This window comes from Myxine glutinosa, chromosome 4, assembly GCF_964187855.1.
Source record: "Myxine glutinosa chromosome 4, kmMyxGlut1.1, whole genome shotgun sequence".
Taxonomy (NCBI): Eukaryota; Metazoa; Chordata; class Myxini; order Myxiniformes; family Myxinidae; genus Myxine; species Myxine glutinosa.
The window spans coordinates 97,161,836-97,183,137 of NC_136264.1; the positions used below are offsets into that span (position 1 = coordinate 97,161,836).

The window sequence follows — 21,302 nt, forward strand, 5'->3', positions numbered from 1 at the left end:
TCATCTTTGACCAAACCCTCTCCTTCGACAAATACACTAAACAGATCACAAAGACAGCCTTCTTTCACCTGAAAAACATCGCCCGTCTCCGCTCATCCCTCTCCTCCACGGCTGCAGAAACCCTCATCCACGCCTTCATCACCTCCCGTCTGGACTACTGCAATAGCCTCCTCTATGGTTCACCCTCAACAACCACCAATAAACTCCAATACATTCAGAACTCCGCTGCCCGTCTACTCACCCATTCCCGGACCCGTGACCACATCACCCCCGTCCTTTACAAGCTTCACTGGCTCCCCATCTCCCAGAGAATCCAGTACAAAATCCTCCTCTTGACCTACAAAGCCCTCCATAACCTGGCCCCATCCTACCTGGCTGACCTCCTCTCCAGACACACTCCCACCCGCAACCTCCGCTCTGCTGGTACCAACCTCCTGACCCCCCCCCCCCCATCCGGACCAAATTCATATCCTGGGGGGACAGGGCCTTCTCCATCGCTGCTCTCACCCTCTGGAACTCACTACCTCACACCATCAGAGACTCCTCCTCACTCACCACATTCAAAACATCACTCAAGACCCACCTGTTCAGCACTGCATTCAACATTCAACCCACAGCATTTAACCCCTGACTATCACTTCTCCTTCTCCCTCCTTTTACTTTAAATATTTCCCTATTGATTCTTGTCTTTTTGCAATTGTTGTTTTCATGTTTTGTTATGCATTATGTTTTGCACTCTGTCAAAGCGCCTTTGGGCTTCTTGAAAAGCGCTTTACAAAATAAATGAATTATTATTATTATTATAAAGGTGCTTGTGACTCTGGGCTGGGATACTTCCGGTTAGCGACGTCGCCACCATTTTAGCGCGGTGAAAACAACATCTTAGCAACGAGTTGGACGCCACTGCTGGATGTGATACTTACTAGTCGTAATTACCTGGTGGATGGAGGTTGTTTTCACCCTTGTCTGTCTGTTTGTCACTCGCCTGCAGGTCACAATTCTAAACCGATCGTCATGAAACTTCACCAAGTTGTAGAGGTCGTCACAATTGAGAAGCCGATTGATTTTGAGGTCAAAGGACATCATCATCATCATCGTTATTATTATATGGAAGTAAAAGGTAATCCTGTTTAAACTTCTGATCATTCCATCGATGGGGTTTGTCAGGTCCATCATTGATGGTTCCATCGATATGTCCCACTACTTGACATAAATAGAACATAATTTATTGTGAGGTGTGCATGTCTGTTGGGAAATCAAGGTAACATTAGATGAGAGAAGGACCAATGTTTGTCCAACTTGCTCTTACATATTTGAGGCGATGGTGCAATTACCACTAACTGAGGAAGGCTATTCCATTTCTCAGTTATTCTTTGACTGAAACAGTTCTTTCGTGGAGACGTATAACTCCTCTCCTTAGACAACTTCAGAGTTTGGCCTCCAGTTGCATTATAAATCGCTGGAACGAAGAAGTAGGCCATGGGCTACTATAGCTGGCCGTGCACCCCCCTCTCCGCCCCCCAAACCTCCGACCCTATATTTTTCTGATGCCCTCGTGTCCTGAACATGAAATCAAACGTTAACATTGCATAAGTTGGGATGAACTTGTCATTTGGGGCCAATGTATGGGGGTACCCTCAAAACGTGACCAATTTCGCTTCGCGTCGTGATCCGTTGGCACATTTTCATATTTTGGTGAATTATGGGGTCATTTGTAAGTTTGAGACATATATAATATGAGTTATTGGGGTACATATACACACACCCCTTGTAGATATCCGGCGCATCACATAATGATATGTGTATTAATTTACTTTCCCTTTATTAGTCCCCTACCGGTGTACACCGGACGGGACTATAGGTTTGCACGCCGTCCCTCCGTCCGTCAGTCCGTCAGTCTGTCAGTCTGTCCATCCGTAAGTCTGTCCGCCCGTCACGCAAAGAACAGTTTTCCGGACTTTTTTTCTAAACGCTTAACGCTAATGATTTCAAACTTGGCACCTGGTTTCCTCATGATAAGTTACAGGACAAGTTCGAACTTCACGACGTTTCGATCATTTTTGACAAAGTTATGGCACTTTGAACTTTGGGAATTCTGATAATTCTGATGATCCTTAACTCAGTGCCATTTTAAGTTTCAATTTCCTTTAAAAAAGATTTTCTCTGCAATAATAGGACCGATTGAGATCAAATTTTCACCGTATGGGGGACTCGGTCTGTAGAATATTTCAATGGTAATTATGACGTCACAGGTCACGTGGTTCGGTCGCCATATTGTTTTTCGTGAAAACACAAAAACCCCTTTTTCTCTGCAACGGCTGAACAGATCGAGGCCAAACTTTTCAGGCAGAATCGAATACCCATGACGAACAAAAGAGTCAGCGAGCATGGCGTCATGCGTCGCATGGTTTCAGAGTTATGTCGTTTTTAAGCATGAACCTTTAAAACCGAGCTCCTCCCTCATTTTTGATCCAATCAAGGGGAAACTTCACAGATCTGTTCAGCATGTCAGTCTACTAAAATGTCCTTTTGGAATTTGCGATAGGGCACGTGGTTTGGCAGATATCGCTAATTAAACGAAAATATTTTTAAAAATGGATATCTCTTGTTTATTCTAGTTCTCCTCAAGCCGCACCGCTCGCCCTCAGCCTCGTCTGCGAACGTCAACAGCGCGACACAGCGCGCGCTTTCGGGAGGGGCGGAGCCAAGCCGAGCAACATATATATATACACATCGATCATTGATCGTGAACCGGAAAATATAATAAATTACTGATATTTAGCGACTCGAAAGGTTCTTTATCAACAACTTTTTTTGTCGTGCTTCTGCTGACCTGTCTGCAAGGTGTATAAATCGAAGTCCTGAGTGCGAATCACAGGTGAGCCCGTCCTGAGGTAATTAGCGATTGGGAACGATTCAGAACCTGTGGGTAAATAACCCTTGGTAATTTCCCCAACAGTTTTCCGGACGACAGACTGCCGGTAGGGGACATGCATTGCAGCGCAATACTCAGAATGCTTGTTAATTATTAGGTAAGTTTTATTTCAGCACTTCATTCTTCATGTTGGAACAGTTTAGCTCGGTTTCACTTCCAGCTTAAGTTTTTGGACTTGGCGTCCAAGAATCGCAGGGACAGACAAAGTTAGTTCAGCTTCACTTGCAGAACTGAGAATGATTAACCATATTATTTAAGCATATTTGAACTAATGTTCCACCATATTTCAGCTGGTTCCAATTGTGATACAGATCATTGACATTTATTTAAGATATATTTTCATTACACAAGTTGTTAAATGTGATAATTCTTCCTCATTATGAAATGTATTCCTTCATGCCAGATGTGCACCAATTGTGAATGTCGTATTGTTTTGTTTATTGTAGATCCAAACCACAGTGTAATCACGTACTTCTCTACGTTCTTGGCTAATATCGAGGTATCACACCCAGGAGCAACTGATTTGATCAGAGGGGGAGCGATGAGTGTCATCCGTTCATTCATTCCCGGAAACCGTTGTGCTGTCGACAAAACTATGGAGGAAACCTTCATGCGACATGCCAAATCTCATGGTGGTGTTGGTGGAGGTGGCGTTGGTGTTTCTGGAGTTCTCAGCAACCATGATGCATACCAAAGATGGGTGAGAACGACACACGTTCGATCACAATATGTTAATACCACTCTAAACATGGCTGACATGCTGCCAGACAACATCAGTGGAACAATGCATCGTGATGTACGACCCGCAGAAATCTTGAAGAGCGAGAAGTGCGTAACAAAGGCACAAGAGGCAGTTGAAAGCTTCATCAATCCATTCATGGTTGACGACCAGGACAAGCTGATCTGTCTTTCTTCTGGAGCGGCAGCCACCGACGTGATTGCAACTGATGTACTGAGGACCTAAACAGCAGGAAGGGAGGCAAGGGAAGCTTTCATCGAAGACAGACTAAAGAAGAATGCCAACTTCTTTGAACCAGTCAAGCGGATGAGACTGAGAACCCTTAGTGACATGAACAAGAAGGTGAAAGTAACAACAGCAAAGGAGAAAGTTGTCCAGTATAAGCAACACGGTAATATTGCCTTCCAACTCTTCGTGAAATCCCAAAGCCAAGGTTTGCTGTTGGACATGCAGGAACTGATGACATACCCGTTGACTCCTGTTCCATATAGCATCGGGACAGCTGATGGGTTTCTGGCAAAGACAGACAAATCCAAATGTTTCCAGTATCTGAGCAAAGAGTGTGAGGATGCTCCAGTACCGTCAGTGGAGTCTACACTTGTGGTCCATGATGGGAATGCCTACCTCTATTACATCAAGGAGATACCAGCCAATTTCAGCCTGATTTGCCGCAAGATTTTTGACATGATGTCGAAGACAACAGACACAGTGTTCAGCACGGATATGTTGGAGGGACGCGCATCAGGGTGTGTGTATGACCACTCCATGTCTTCTAGAGGTCTGATTTCTAAAATCGCCATTTTTCATCAGATTGACTTGAAAATTGATCAGCATTTGGATATTGAGTCACTAAATTGGTAAACCAAGTATTTTTGAGGTCAAAAGGTCAATGCAAGGTCAAACTTACAAAAACTTCAATTTTCATCTGAAAAACCATAAATTTTCATCCGATTGACTTGGAAATTATATAGCAATTTCAGTGCCTCACTGATTTGGGAAACCAACTATTTTTAAGGTCAAACGGTCAATTCAAGGTCAAACTTCTAGAATCATCAATTTTCATCCTATTAACTTGAAAATTAAACAGCAATTACATAGTGTATTGCTGATTTGGGAAACCAACTATTTTAGGGCAAAAGGTCAAAGGGTAACTCAAGGTCAAAGGTCAAATCAAGGTCAAACTTCGAATATCAATTTATCTGAAAATTCATCAACTTTAATCCAATTGACCCGAAATTTGATTTAGGTCCTCAACTTTAATCTTAATGAAATGGACAATTTCATGTATCCATGACAATTTTTTTTAGGGGCATGGTGGATTTTGCAAGTATCGTGCTCTGCATGACATCTCCTTGTTTGTCTGTTTATTAACAAGATATCTCAAAACGTTGTGGACAGATTCAGACGAAATTTGGCAGAGATGTCGTGCATGTCACAAGCATGAAATGATTAGATTTTGGTGAAGATCCGGATTCGGATCCGGCTACTAGAATTTTTAGTGATTCTTCACCATTGGAAGGTAGGGCCAAAAATGACATATAGCAGGATATCTCAAAAGGTTGTGGATGGATTTGGACGAAACGTGGTGGACAGGTTGGGTGTATTTACAAGGATGAATCGATTAGATTTTTGTGAAGATCTGAATATGGATTCGGATATGAGAATTATTGAATTTTTAAGTGATTCTTCACCATTGAGAGATCGGATGAAAAGCGAAATATAACATGATATTTAAAAAAGTTGTGGACGAGTTATGACTAAACTTGGTGTATGAGTTGGTTAGGCGACAAGAACAAGCCGATTAGATTTTGGTTCAGGTCTGAATCCAGATTCAGCCTATCAGTGGGATACACAACAAACTGTTCGACCTGGCGGAGGTATGCGCTCTACCGAGTTCCCTTCTAGTTTTTGTTGTGTAATCCGCCCAAATGTCATTCAATTATCTGGTAAATCCAGCAACGATGCTTAACATCATTACGAGGTGAAATTAGATGGGATTTTGCTGGAAAAGTGTAAGAACTTGTGGACCACCTTGATGTCCTGCACATGAAAAACGGAGCTCACATTGAAATGTATTGATGATGTGCACAAAACTTGAGTTGCTGTATCATATAAACCAAAGGGGATCGTTGTATCATTTGTTGTTCTAAATATATTAACAACAAAAGTTGTCCGGGTGTTTTTGGAACACCCTGCATATCTTGAGAGATGCCACTGTGTTAGTCGGAGATGGGCTGGGTTCCTGTATGGAAATCCTTCCTGAGAGTCAGGAGCCTCGATAACCCCACGAGGATGAACATAGCAAATAAGTTCCCAGAACCAAAGGCATCTAGGCCACCAGGAAGATCTCCGCTCATTCCTGCTCAAATTTCGCGAGATTAGTGGGAAAGCATACCTATGGCCGTCCAGGAGATGGAAAATGAGTCGATCTCCCAAGCCGCCGGATTCTGAAGCTGAGAACAGTAAACTGGAAGGTTAGTCAGGTTCACTGTTTTTTCATTCAAAATTTTTGGAGATTAGCAAAACTATACATTTTTGGAATATTCAGAGCATGAGGAATCCAAAAATTAATGTTGGCATTTGGATAGACACCTTTGCGAAAATGACACTCAGGACAGTGATGAAGATCTGTAAAAGCATAATCCTGAACGGTACAGACCTAGTAGATCCTGCCATGATGAGCTTCCTACACCTCTCGACTGGCAGTTTGGCCCACTCTTCTTATGCAAACTGCTCCAGTTCTCCCAGATTTGAAGGGTGCCTTCTCCCAACTGGAGTTCAATGGGATTTAGATCTGGACTCATTGCTGGCCACTTCAGAACAGTCCAACATTTTGTCTTGAAAAATATTGGCACCCTTGCACTTTTTTCAAATAATGCACGATTTCTTCCAGAAAAATGTTGAAATAAAAAAATATTTTGGTATCCACATATGTATTTCTTTGGTTTGCAGTGGAACAAAACAAAAAAAGCTGATAAAAATTACTAAATCTTAGCATATTCCACCCAGAAATCCTAAAATGGCCTGGACCATATTATCGGCACCTTTCCGAAGTTGTTAGAAATAATAAGATTTCAAGCAGGTGATTCTCCTTTACTTTGGAATTGAACTGACCTATGGTTGCAGGTGCCTACAATATAAAAATCACTCATTCAACCAGTTTGAATAGAGAAAAGGAGTCATTCTGCTGTTTTGTGTCAATGTGTTTACCGCAAATGAGCATGGAGAAAAGAAAGAAAACCAGAGAATTGTCTCAGGAGGTCAGAAAAGATTGTAGCCAAGCATGGACAATCTCAAGGCTACAAGTCCATCTTTCACCTGTGTCAATGCCAAGCTGTCCCTACAGGACACACCATGCGTGCACCTTGATGTTCCTGTTTCCACCACGCACAATGTTATCAGGACGTTTAAGGCCCATGGCACTGTAGCCAAACTCCCTGGGCGTGGCGGTAAGAGAAAGCTTGATCGAAGCTTGCAGCGAAGGATTGTTTGAATGGTGGAGAAAGCACCTTGATCAACTGCCAAACAGATTCAAGCTCTAATTCAAGCATTGTACCTTCAGACACAAGGTACGACAGTTTCAACTCGCACCATCCATCACCAACTCAATGAAAGGGGGTTCTTTGATAGGACCCCACTGCTGAGAGAGAGATTTTAAAAAGCCCAACTGGAGTTTGCCAAAACACACCTGAACAAGCCAAAATCCTTCTGGGAGAATGTCCAGTGGACAGATGAGACCAAATTAGAGCTTTTTTGTAAGGCACATCATCTCTATGTTTACAGAATCAAAATGAAGCCTTCAAAGAAAAGAACACCTTCCCTACAGTCAAACATGGAGGTTCAGTGACATTTTGGGGTTGCTATGCTGCCTCTGGCACTGGGTGCCTTGCATGTGTGCATGGCATCATGAAATCAGGAGATTACCAAGGCATTTTGGAGCACAATGTTCAACCCAGTGTCAGAAAGCTGGGTCTCCGTCGAAGGTCATGGGTCTTGCAGCAGGACAATGACCCCAAACGCACTTCAAAAAGCACCCAGGAATGGTTCAAGACAAAATGTTGGACTGTTCTGAAGTGGTCAGCAATGAGTCCAGATCTATCCCATTGAACTCCAGTGGGGAGATCTGAAAACAGCAGTTGGGAGAAGGCACCCTTCAAATCTGGGAGAACTGGAGCAGTGTGCATAAGAAGAGTGGGCCAAACTGTCAGTCGAGAGGTGCAGCAAGCTCATTCATGGCTAAAGGAAGCACTTGACTGCAGTTATTTTGTCCAAAGGCTGAGGGTGCTACCAAATATTAAGCCTAGGGTGTCAACAATTTTATCAATGCCATTTCTTTTTATTTTCTGATTTAAAAGGATATATTAAGTTCTGGATCAAAAACAAAGGTTCTGTAATATTAACAGTGAAAGAAAGAATTGTGGAGGCCAAATACTTTGATTTCTGGAGAAAATTGAGTTATTTGAAAAAAGTGCAAGGGTGCCAATATTTTTGGCCACAACGATACTGTACTTATAGAGGTTAAAATGAGCAGCTCTGTCAAATCTCAAAATTTCTGGTGTTTTCAGATGTTTTTTTTCAACCTAGAAAAAGATAAACCGATTTGAAGGTTTTCACATACAGTGATCAAAACTGAGCTCCATGTATGGGTAGGTGAGGGGAGTATGACTAAAAACCCTCGTAATGGCCATTAGAGATACATCTATATCCTTTGAATCTCAGGGGTTTTTTTGAAATATATTAAGATAGGAAGAGAGTGGGGTCAAACATTTATCTCTATGAAATTTGACCTCGTTTGTTTTTCCATGAACCAAACTTCGGGTGGCTAATTGGATGGAAATTAGTGGGTGATGACAATTTTTTTTTATACTTGGGCTAAGGCGCGTAAGTAGGGCTGACACACACATACTGACGAGACAAACACTTAACACAGCCACTGAGCTTGGGGGAAGTGCCATCACCACCGTCACTTCCTGGGATACTCTGGGTACCAGCGACGTCATAACAATGGCGCCACTTTTCTCACCGTACTCAGTGACGCATTTATTCAAGAGGAATTTCCTCCTCCCCATGGATGCCAACCGATGAGGATTGCCCATGCTCTATCCCTTTCAAGCAGGGAAGCAGCACGTACCATTTTAAAGTCTTTGGTATGACTTGAACCAGTCCAAACCAGATGGGTGTTTTTTAGGAGACACCATCTCCTTACTGGTTGGCCGTTGGCTCCCCATGGGAGCTCATCCGCCCTTTGCCAGGTGTTGTTTTTGGTCATGGCAGGGTGGCACAGTCACCCTCCCCACAAGCAAAGCCAGTGAGGGGTGTTGGCTTAGTCGGTGACAACCCGACCATGCGTTGTACCATTGGAAAGAGCATGAAAAACTGAGTCAATGCAGCCTCACTTGTTTTTTTCCTTTGTTTTTGAAATTTCGATTTCTATGCGCTCACTTTAAGTACTTAATGACCCATGTGACTCGCTACTGGTCACGCTGCTCAGATCGGGGGCGTTTCTACTTATTGGGTCAAAATGCCGTCAGTAGGCAAAGGTGGCCCGTGATTGGTGGAAGGGCCAATGTAGATGCCTCAGGGTAGAGGAGGTGGATGAGGGCATGATTTTGGGGCTGGTGGGAGTTGGCAAAGACTGAAAAGAGTTCAGGATGGAGAGACTCTTGGTAAGGCCACATGGCTGAGTGAGCTTGCAGCCCATCCTGCTCTAACTGCTGCTGCCCATGTAGACCTGGGACTTTCCTGCTTACATTGTAATTTTCCCAGTGTTTGTATGCGTAGTCATTGTGGGTGAGGCCCTTCTGGGGTTTTAGTTTCACTGTTTAAGTATTGTTTTTATCACTGTCGTTTTGTCAGGATTAATGTTTACGTCCTGTCTTATGCTCACTAATTAATTTTTTTACTCCTCATGCTGCATGCATGTTCATTTCTGCAGTCCTTCCTGTGCAAATCGCTTCAGTTCAACTATTTACACCTGGGTGGTTAAATTGGGATAATTATGATCTTGACCAACGGTGTTGGAACACACTCGTTAAATCTTAAAGCACCTGCACCACTCGTGGCACTTCATGTTAAATTTGGCCTCAAGTCGGTCAACATCAAGGTGAATGACTGACATCTAAGATTCTTGCCCAGCGTAGTTTGCAGTTTTTGGGTAGGGGCTGTCCACGTAGCAATACAAACTTAAATTCATGAAGTACAAGATAGTGCATATCTCGGTTGAATTTTTTTTTTTTTTTAAATAGGCAACGCACGAAAACACAACTCCGAATGTGCATGAAGTGTGAAGAATGATGTGCTATTTGAAGGATGACTATATCTGTGAGGAATGATGTGACCACTCGCAGCAGTCGTGCCCACTCTCTGTAGGGTAAAAATGTTAAAGGTTAACTCCATGTCACGTCATCGTTTGCACACAAATAATTAAATTGAACGCCCATTGAAGTTATAACATGACTGGTACAGAGATGGCATAAATGCATGATCTCTTCAAAGATATTCATCGACATAATTGAAAAGTAATAAAATTAATGAAATGACGGAGCCACATGTTGTCCAAGGTTGTAATCGAATTGTTTCAAAACAGAAAAAGTATAAAAACACAAAAAACATTCATGACTACATTATCAGTGTACAACTGGATTCAAAGGCTCTGCCCGGATGTTTCCAAGATCCAAGGAGGAATCTGTCTCTTCGTCTATTTCTCCGATGACCGCACTGCACACACACACATGCACACACACACACACACACACACACACATGCACACGCGCATGTATAACAGAAATGTTTAGTACCATTTCGCTTGCAATCTAAAACTTAGAACAACCATCCAATGATTAGTTGGCCTATGATCCGCAACAAAGACCTATCATGAAATTCAAAGTTCACTTATTGGCTGGCAGCACAATAGCCATGATGGCAGCCTTATTGGCTTTCACAGCAGAGCATAACTTCCATGGGATTGGAGACGTGTTGGACCATACAGAGACAAATTTCCTCGTTTTGACAAATTCACTTAATCCTCCATGAAACAATAGTGAAATATTTTCATAAATATATAAATGTAAGAATTTAAGGGAAATATTATTTGGAGATTCTCGAAAGAGCATTCATGATGTTACTTTTATGAGGATAAAAGTTTTAGCCCAAGAAGGTACGAGTCCTGTTAATAGTTCACTCGTGTGCAAATCAATCAAGCACTCTCGAGTTATGAAGGATGGTTCAGTGTTGTGCACTCACACGTTGTCTCCTCTGACAATGTACAGGCCCAAAACAACTTGCTCCACACCCTGCGAAGAACTGAACACTCGTTCATGGCTCTCATCAAGAATGAGGTTGATAGTCTGGTCGAAACCTTTCAAAGTGCCCTAAAGGGGAGCAGCAATTTACAAAGAAATGACAACAAGATATGCAAAAATACAATTAAAATGCTGTGTACAAAAGTATCACTGCCACGATGACATTATCACAAGCACATTTCCAAAGTAGAAACACAAACGATATTGTTTATCAGGCAGCAAACTAATTTACATTTTCAAATACAAAATTATTTTTGCAGCGTGTGAAAGAGCAGAGTGATCTTAACTTACTCGTTATCAACATTTCTGCACCCATACAATCATACCTTACAAGTACAGCCGAACCTTGTTAACGGAGAGGAAGAGGGGAGGTGGGCGTCAATCTTATTTCAGGTAACAAAACGATTTCACCAATACAAAAAAAAAATGACCATATGTTTCAAAATTGGATCCAAATGCCCTTTTAAAGAAGCAACGTGCCCAGATTACTTTTATATTTAGTTTGACAAATTTCATATCCCTGAAAATTCTAAATACCTTTAAAAATGACAAGTTTTGGGTGGTTGGGATTATCCGTATTAAAAAGCAACAGCACATCCGCCCAACATTCGTACTACAACCTACCCTGCCAATTTTGTAAGAAACATGGGAGAGCAGATCGTGTCTCAGACATTCCATCACACATGAAGCGGCCTGCATGATATCACTCGGCCGGTCACATGCCTATTGGTTGGTTCACGTACATCTAGAGTCTAGATCAATGAGATTGCATCTCTTGTGTCGGTTGCAGAAGAACAAACAATTTGATGGCAGGTCTGAGAGGAAAGAACTGTGACAGCATTGCCTCCACATAGCAACAGAAGAACAGATGGGCTCAACAGAAGAGAAGAGAGCAGATCAGTGGCACAGCGAGAGATAAAAGGGTCATTCGCTCAATGCTGGATTGATGGACTTGTGAGGCCACTGCAAGCGAGAGTTCATCCTGGTTTCCGCAGTGAGTGCATCACCGTGAATGATAGTTCAAGCCCAGTTCCTGCAGCGAGCACTTAGGAGACCAGCGCAAGATCTGCCACGAGGTGGAACTTTCCACAGATCAGTGTGTCATCTGTCATCTTTCTTTTTCCCTCTCCCACGGTCTTTCTATCCTCCTGTATGTGTATGCTCTATGTGTGCCAGGCTTAGTTTTAAGAAAGCGGCTCAGTTTTGATTTAGCGTTAAGCACTTGCCCTCCCCACCACTGAAATTCCTTCCCCATCATTAAATTTGTTTGTTTGTTTATAATAATCAATGTTTTATTTTGTTTCCCGTGTTGATCCTCCCATGTATTTGAATTGAATTAGCGACAACAGCCAAATTTGTGCAAAATTATAAATGGTTATTTGAATAGTGGGCAGTTGTTGTACACCACTCCTTTCCTATGCCATCTCCAGGCGCTGCATGATGTCATTGCCAGGCACCGGCAATGTCCGGCAGTGACGCATGCTGAAAGGGAGTCCTCAGTTTTCACTCCGGTTTCTTTCTTGTTTGTATGTTTGGCCGGGCGATATCTCAGCCATCCTTTGAGCAAGGAAGCTGAAATTTCGGCACAATAGTGAGCAAGTACTTTGGCAAAAACGATATTTTTTGTTTTTTGATTAATCAATTAATTGATTAGTTACTTAATTATTATCGATTAATTAAGTACTTATTTATTTCCTTTCTCATCTGGGCATTATCTCAGGCACCTTTCGAGCGAGGAAGCTGATATTTGGACACGACAATGACCAAGTGATTTGGCTGTAAAGGCTGTTTTTGATTTATTGATTAATCAATTAAGTGATTAATTATTTGATTAATGACTTAATTAATTAATTTTTTTAAAGTTACAGATTCGGATGAAACGGTGGTTGTTTAGGTATTCTATTTGCCAATTGATTAATTATTTAATTATTTTATGATTATTATTTATTTATTTTCATTATTAATCATTTATTTATTTTTCTTTCTCATCTGGGCAATATCGCAGGTACCTTTTGAGCTAGGAAGTTGATATTTGGACACGACAGTGACCAAGTGATGTGGCTATTAAAAGGATATTTTTGATTTATTGATTAATCAATTAATCGATTATTTGATTAATCAATTATTTAATTTTTCCGATTAATGACTTATTTAATTAATTTACAAAAAGTTACTGCTTCAGATGAAGCACTGGTGGTTTAGGTATGCTATTAGCCAAATGATTAAGAAAATATTTTACGATCATTATTTATCGATTTTAATTATGCAATTAATCAATCAATTAATGTACACCTCTCCCTCCCTGGTGTTGGGCTAGCGGCTAGGGTGCCAGCTTAGGATCCTAGGATCCTGGGTTCGAATCCCGGTCGATCGCTGAATTAACGCCAGGGGGGTTGACTCAGCCTGTTCATCCTTCCGAGGTCGGCTAATTGAGTACCAGTTCACTGGTAATTCCCTGTTTGTCGTTAAAGGCGGCAAAAAGGGTTGGCATCAGGAAGGGCATCCGGCCGTAAAACATTGCTTCAAAAAGGGGACCGAAAAACAACAACAACTACGGTCCCCGAAAAAGGCCAACCCCCGCTTGCGGGGAAAAAATGGCCTCTAAAGGTGGTTTTTTTCTCCCTCCCAATACAGCCTCTATGAGCTGCACGGCGGTATAGCTGGGCACCGAAGGCACCCCGGAAATGCCGTGCTGGAGGATATTTATTTATTTGGCATGGGGGCGGTGTACTTTGAATGTATCTGCACTTGTTCTATTTCAGTTTGGGTGTAGCAAGACCGTTCTAGTTACAATATTATTACATTTGTTGAGGGGTTGTGGGGGGGGGGGGGGCAAAAGCTTCTCGTGCATGTGACAATTGGTGGAGGGACTGCCCCAGCATGCTTGGTGACAATTGTTGGAGGGTGTGCATGCACAAGGGCCACCCCTACCATCGTGCCCAAGTTGAATGTGACTGGCTACCATCATAGGTTTGGAGTGGCGTGGTTTGACACCAGGCTGGAGTGGGCTGGTGCAGCCCCAGAGGGAGTGGAGGGGGGGGGGGGGGGGGGAACATGCCAGGCAACTAATAAAAGCAGTAACCATCTTTTGTTTGGCATGTGTGTGTGTGTGTGTGTGTGTGTGTGAACTCCCCACTTCCCCCAAACTCATTGGGCTGTGTTAAATGTTTGTCTCGTCTGTGTGTGTGTGTGTGTGTGTGTCAGCTCTATTACGAGCCTAAGCCCATGTATATTAAAAAAAACTCCCTGCAAGATCCCTGGCTACAATGTTTCCAATCGCCCTCACTCTCCTTTCTGTGATTAAGTCCCCCCAAAAAAGCTTACCTACCAGGAGGAAGCAGACTTCAAGCTGGGCTCCAGGGGTTCCTGGTGTCGCCTCGCTGTGGGACTTTATCCTGAAAAGCTGGTCCAGTTCAGTGCTAATTAAAGCTGTACATATATGATGCCCTGCATCCGAACTGCTTCACTGTTTTGTTGGGTGTTATTTATTTTACTTAGTGTCTTCATTTTGTTTGGGAATTTCGTTATGTTTTCCTGTCCCAATAAATTATTCTTATTTCTTAAGATCACCTGCCTATTTGTTCTGCATTGTGCTGAGCTGATGGAACCGCTTTGGCTCGTTGGATTTTTCCCTGGTGGTTCCATCAAATTAATTACAATCTCCTGATAATGAGCATGTTTAGACACTCTCGTTAAAACGGCAGCACCCATAATTGCTCAGGTGTCCTGGAGTAAATTTGGCATTAGGATGTTTGCAGATTCACACCTGACTGGTTAATGGTCATGGTAGGCACCTCCCCACCCTCTCAAACAAAAAATGTTTCAGCACATGCATGCACACTCACACAAAAATAAAGGAAAATAAACAAATTATTGGATACAGACCACTTGTACTCGATCTCTGTGGCAGTACCGAGCAGGTGGAATTCTCGCTGCAAAAAATGAAGCCTGCGCCTCCTCTAGTGAGAAGAAAGACCATCTCACAATGGGACAGCGATTTGCACGAAGATAAGAGGCTGTGGAGGTGCTACCCGTCTCAAAAAACAAAGCTCAACAAGAGGAACCTAAAAAACATAAGTTTGAGCATAGAGGAGGGGGCCATTTACTACTGGAAAGTCTATTCAAGACATTAACAGTGGGGGATGGCCGGTAGGGGAGCCAGATTCATGGATACCAAAATCATCCCCATTAAAGGAATACGACCTCGTGAGCTTTGCAGTAGCACTGCTTATGCTCGAAAAAAATAACAAGAAAATAACAATGTAAGAAGAGCAAATCAGCCCATACAGACAGAGAACAGGCACCACCATGGAAAAGAAGGCTCGAGGCACAAAGGGAGCAACTGAGAAAATAAATGGGACAAATATTGCAATTTATAAGGGGAAATAGAAACCCAAAGCTAATGAGAATCCAAGAAATAAAAACCAAATACAAAATTGGAAATAAAGGCTTAGAGATAACGACCGTGAAAAGCAAACTTAAAATAGAAAAGGTCGCAAGAAAGGCAAAAACTATGACAATGTCAACAAGGGGAGAAAACAAAACCGCATGTTTGAAAATAACTAATAGATTCCAACACAAACTAGGGAAAGAAAAACAAAGATAAACTTTAAAATTTCTGGAAAGGAATCTATGAGGACCCAAAATAACATAATAAGGAAGCAGAATGGATCCCAAACTTTGAAAAGAAGAAGCAACATCTCGAGGAAATGCCCCCATTGATTAATTATTGATGAAGAGAAAATTAGAAAACAACTTCAAAAAAATGCCAAACTTCAAAAGCCCAGGCCCAAATGGAATTCAAAATTTCTGGCTAAAACAACTTGATGCTCTTCATAATCACTACGCCAGGACATTTGACGAACTGATCCAAGAGGAAAAGGCAGTGGATGAGTGGCTCAGAGAAGGGAACACCTTTCTCATCCCAAAATCGGAGGAAACCCAACTCCCCCACAAATACCGGCCAATAACATGCCTACCAACCACATACAAACTACTGACAGGAATCATCATCTAACACAGCAAGGTTTAGAGGCAGAACAAAAGGGATGTAAGAGACGTTGTTTTGGAACAATTGACCACCTACTACTGAACAAAGCCATGTTTTTTAATTGCAAAATGCAAAAAACTAAATTGTCCACTACCTGGATGGTGTATAAGAAAGCTTTTGACAGTGTCCCACATTCGTGGGTGATATAATGCATGCAAATACACAAAAGCAATCGCCGAATAACCAAACTGATTGAGAAAGTAATGGAGCTCTGGAAGAGATTGAATGATCTTTTCCGAAGACATTGATATTATAGCACTCAGAAGAAAATATCGGAATACCACATGTGAAGATACGGCATGGACTCTTCCAGGGAGATAGTCTTTCCCCCTTCTGTTTTGTCTGGCTCTGGACCAACTAAGTAACTTCATCAATGAACAAGGACACGGATACACCCGAACAACCAATCGAAGAACATCCAAAGAAATAGGAAAGTTGACATCTATTATACATAGATGATATAAAGCTTTTCGCACTAACAACAACAAAAACATGCAAATGACACAAAATTGACAAAACAACAAAAACTAGTAAAACAGTTTTCCAAAGACATTCAAATGGAATTTGGACGAGACAAGTGCACCAAGTGCACATTTATACAAGGTAAACCAACAAAAACAGACATAAAAATTGACCTTGAAACAACAATACAGCAGTTAGAAAACGAAGCATCTTGCAAATACCTTGGAGGAGAAGAGAGCCACCAAATGTCACAAACAAATGCGCAAAACAATCGCCAAAGAATACCTATATACAATGAAGCCGATCCTGAAAACAGTCATGGCCAAAAATATTGGCACCCTTGCACTTTTTTCAAATACTGCACCATTTCTTCCAGAAAATTGTTGAAATTTAAAATATTTTGGTATCTACATATATATGTATTTCTTTGGTTTGCAGTGGAACAAAACAAAAAAACCTGAAAAAAATTACGAAATCTTAGCTTATTCCACAAAGAAATCCGAAAATGGCCCGGACAATATTATTGGCACCTTTTAGTTGTTAGAAATAATTAGATTTCAAGCAGGTGATTCTCCTTTACTTTGGAATTTAACTCACTTGTCGTGAGTTGCAGGTGTCTGCAAAATAAAAACATCACTCATTAAGCCAGTTAAAATAGACAAAAAGGAGTCATTTTTCTGTTTTGTGCCGCTATGTGTACCGCAATGAGCATGGAGAAAAGAAAGAAAACCAGAGAATTGCCTGAGGTCAGACACAAGATTGCAGCCAAGCATGGACAATCTCAAGGCCACAAGTCCATCTCCCAAGACGTTGATGTTCCTGTGTCAACCGTACGCCATGTAATCAGGAAGTTTAAGGCCCAAGGCACTGTAGCCAACCTTCCTAGACATGGCCGGAAGAGAAAATTTCATCGAAGATTGCAGCGAAGGATTGTTCGAATGGTGGAGAAAGAACCTCGATCAACTGCCAAGCAGATTCAAGCTGACCTTCAGAAACAAGGTACGACAGTTTCAACTCGCACCATCCGTCGCCAACTCAATGAATGGGGGTTCTATTGCAGGAGAGCCAGGAGGACCCCACTGCTGAGAGAGACACAAGAAAGCCCGACTGGAGTATGCCAAAGCACACTTGACCAACAAGCCAAAATCCTTCTGGGAGAATGTCCTGTGGACAGATGAGACCAAATTAGAGCTTTTTTGTAAAGCACATAATCTCTACGTTTACAGAAACAAAATGAAGCCTTCAAAGAAAAGACACCTTCCCTGCAGTCAAACACCGTGGAGGTTCAGTGATGTTTTTGGGTTACTGTGCTGCCTCTGGTGCCGGGTACCTTGAATGTGTGCATGGCATCATTAAATCAGGAGAATACCAAGGCATTTTGGAGCGCAATGTTCAACCCAGTGTCAGAAATCTGGGTCTCCATCAAAGGTCATGGGTCTTGCAGCAGGACAATGACCCCAAGCACACTTCAAAAAGCACCCAGGAATGGTTCAAGACAAAATGTTGGACTGTTCTGAAGTGGCCAGCAATGAGTCCAGATCTAAATCCCATTGAACTCCAATGGGGAGATCTGAAAACAGCAGTTGGGAGAAGGCACCCTTCAAATCTGGGCGAACTGGAGCAGTTTGCAAAAGAGTGGGCGAAACTGCCAGTCGAGAGGTGCAGCAAGCTCATTCATGGCTAAAGGAAGCACTTGACTGCAGTTATTTTGTCCAAAGGCTGAGGGTGCTACCAAATATGAAGCCGAGGGTGTCAACAATTTTATCAATGCCATTTCTTTTTATTTTCTGATTTAAAAGGATACATTAAGTTCTGAATCAAAAACAACGGTTCTGTAATATTAACAGTGAAATAAAAAATATGTTGGTGACTTGGCTCATATCCAAGGGGCATTTCAAAAACGGTTCAAGACTTAGCTTTCATGTTACACAGATCTATTCCTCATATCACCCAAAAGGTACGGGACTGAGAGTATTATGGACATTATTTGAATCAAAGAAAGGGCAAACAGGTAGTTGTATAGGATTTGAACTTGTGTTCCCTACATCATGAGTTATGGATTCAGATGGGAAAACTTAACAGGCAAACTGAAAATGAATTCAGATATCTTAAAAACCATTAAAACGACTTTATTCATATTCAGATAGAAACATTACAAGTTTGATTTAATATTTAAAGACATAATCCAGTACTTGCAAACTCACCACTATCATTCTCCCATCAGATGTAATAACCGATACCGTTCCTGGTGAAATGTTAAAGAAGTAATGAAATGATATGACAAACAGATGACGACAAGGCTGATCATAGAGCATACATATTACTTTTGTCAAGATCAGACATACAATGATTATAATAGCAATAATTGTCTCCAAACATCTGATGTATTGTTAGCTGATTGAATACGTTACAAAAAATAATTTGGCAATCATGAAATTTTGTATAATGGGTAATGTTACAAGATAATCACAAGATAATCAATTAATACAATGAAAGCATCTGTCCAACGGTTGAGTGCAATTTCTCAAACATGGTACCTTCACTATAGCATTGTGAAACGGCACGAGCAATCAAGTATTTTGGACTCTTTACTCCATCATTCAATATAACAAAAAAAAAATTGTAATCTTTGTGTAACCTCGCAATTTTGATGTAAGTGTAATTCAATTTAGCATTAAATATGGTGGGGCGAGGGGGGGAGGGAAGTCCATATACACACACACACACACACACACACACACACACACACACACACACACACACACACACACACACACACACACACACACACACACACACACACACACACACACACACACACACACACACACACACACACACAAAAGGATAATCCGCATCGGTGAAATATCATAAAAGAAAGATAAGGATGAAAAATACACCATTTTAAAAGAAACACGATCGACGTTTTGGGCATAACTCTTTTCATGTCTGAAACGTCGATCGTGTTTCTTTTAGAACGGTGTATTTTTCACCCTTATTTTTCATACAATATATATATATGTATATATATATATATATATATATATATATATATATATATATATATATATATATATATATATATATATATATGAATGACAATTTACTTCCTGTTTCTTAAATTGTTAGATGAGTTCATCTTCAATGCACTTTCACACATTTACATACACATACACACACTCACATCCACGGTCTGCCTAGCAGGCACATAAGACATCGGCCATTATAAAGCTCACAGTGTTACTGTGAGAAATCTTTGAGGATATCCCGGAGACTCAATAGCTCATGATGAGGTTCCTGGGTTCAAGTCCCGGATTGATTCAGAATTTTTTCACACTAGCCCCACGCAGGAATTTACTTCGTTTCTTAAAAAAAAAAAAATAAAAATAAAAAAAAAATATATATATATATATATATATATATATATACATTATACATATACTGTATACATATATGTGTATATATATATATATATATACATTATACATATACTGTATACATATATGTGTATATATATATATATATATATATATATATATATATATATACATATATATATATATATATATATACATACATATATATAAAATAAAGCTCTAAAGCTCTTTCTAACCACTCACTCACTGATATAGTTCCTTCAAGGTGGGCTAGAAAGCTGATAATTTGCCTAGCGATGCAACTTGAAGCCAATGCTCCAGGAAAATCGCAAAAACATCAAGAAATTGTCAATTAACGAAAATGTCCGTAAATAAAAGTTGGCCGGTGCAGCCTAGCTCTGCTCACGATGTGTCATATGACCCAAGACAATGGAGTTTACTCTCCAACTGGTTGCTTAGCAACACTAACACACAGCTCTTCCAACTCTTGTTTTACAAATTTTGCTATATTTACATTAAAAGTTACACGTCTCACTAGTATTTATGACATTACATTGGAGATGATTTATTACAGGATCATGAGCCAGACACCCACATGCCTTTGGAACCGGTTATTAATGATACTCAAAAACGAAATGAGTCATCCGTCTTCTTGATGTAACACCGACTAGCATCTAATAAAAACCTCAGAACCAACATATCCAATTAGGGGGTGACAGGATAGCTTAAAGGTATGTGCATTCGTCTCTGAACTGCCTGGCCTGGCCTGGCTTTGAATCTCGACCCAGGTACAAACTGTCATTGTGGTGTTTCGCATGCAGAACGAGGAATCAACGTGTGTGCCCGTCCCTGGGAAGGACGTCAATTCGGAGGACCTGTCCAACATCACTGGTCGTTGGTGGACGTTGAAGACCCCACGGTATCTCATACGAAGAGTGGGCGAGTTATCACCAGCTCCCTCGACAAATTACAATTTCCTGAACTAAGCTGAACCTGAACCTGAACTTCCTGAACTACAATGGGCATTGCAACAACACAACCACACTACCAGCATCGATACAACCTGCCGCCACGTTCTGAAAACGAATGAATTACAGGCTGGGGGAAGTGAATTTAAATAACATCATAAGAAACATCACAAGGCGGCGAGTAATCGTTGTTACTTTCCTCTCTCAGATCCACAACGCAAAATACCATGTGTACTGTACAAGACTTTACACAAACTTCGAAATACGAAGGGAGCAAAGGGGGGAATTATTCGATCTTGTCCTCGAATTCCGAGTTTCTCCTTTTAACGAAAGCCAACCTCGCCTCGGTATTCGAGAGATTTTTTTCCAAGCACAGCAACAACAACAAAAAAAGGATACGATTTACATAACTCTCCAGAGCCGTCGCCATTGTTACGTTACGTGGACAGTAGAAGCCAACAGGAAACGGA

The 21,302-nt window shown here is 41.3% G+C and overlaps 1 protein-coding gene across 1 annotated transcript; it reads right to left on the reverse strand.

Annotated features, from left to right (window-relative positions):
- Positions 1-10,223: 10,223 nt before the first annotated feature.
- Positions 10,224-21,302, reverse strand: LSM8 (LSM8 homolog, U6 small nuclear RNA associated). Its single transcript, XM_068113032.1, has 4 exons — positions 21,232-21,302; positions 18,692-18,732; positions 10,917-11,044; positions 10,224-10,391 (listed from the first exon to the last, which is right to left on the reverse strand). The coding sequence occupies exons 1-4, from the start codon at positions 21,260-21,262 to the stop codon at positions 10,301-10,303; spliced, it is 291 nt and encodes a 96-aa protein (XP_067969133.1). The 5' UTR covers positions 21,263-21,302; the 3' UTR covers positions 10,224-10,300.

Excerpts from the sequence above, each read along its gene's own strand:
- LSM8 (XM_068113032.1), bottom strand. The coding sequence starts at position 21,262 with ATGGCGACGGCTCTGGAGAGTTATGTAAATC. Across the intron at positions 18,733-21,231 it reads TCTGGAGAGTTATGTAAATC|GAACGGTATCGGTTATTACA; the intron begins GTATCCTTTTTT and ends ACATTTCACCAG. Across the intron at positions 11,045-18,691 it reads CTGATGGGAGAATGATAGTG|GGCACTTTGAAAGGTTTCGA; the intron begins GTGAGTTTGCAA and ends GCTCCCCTTTAG.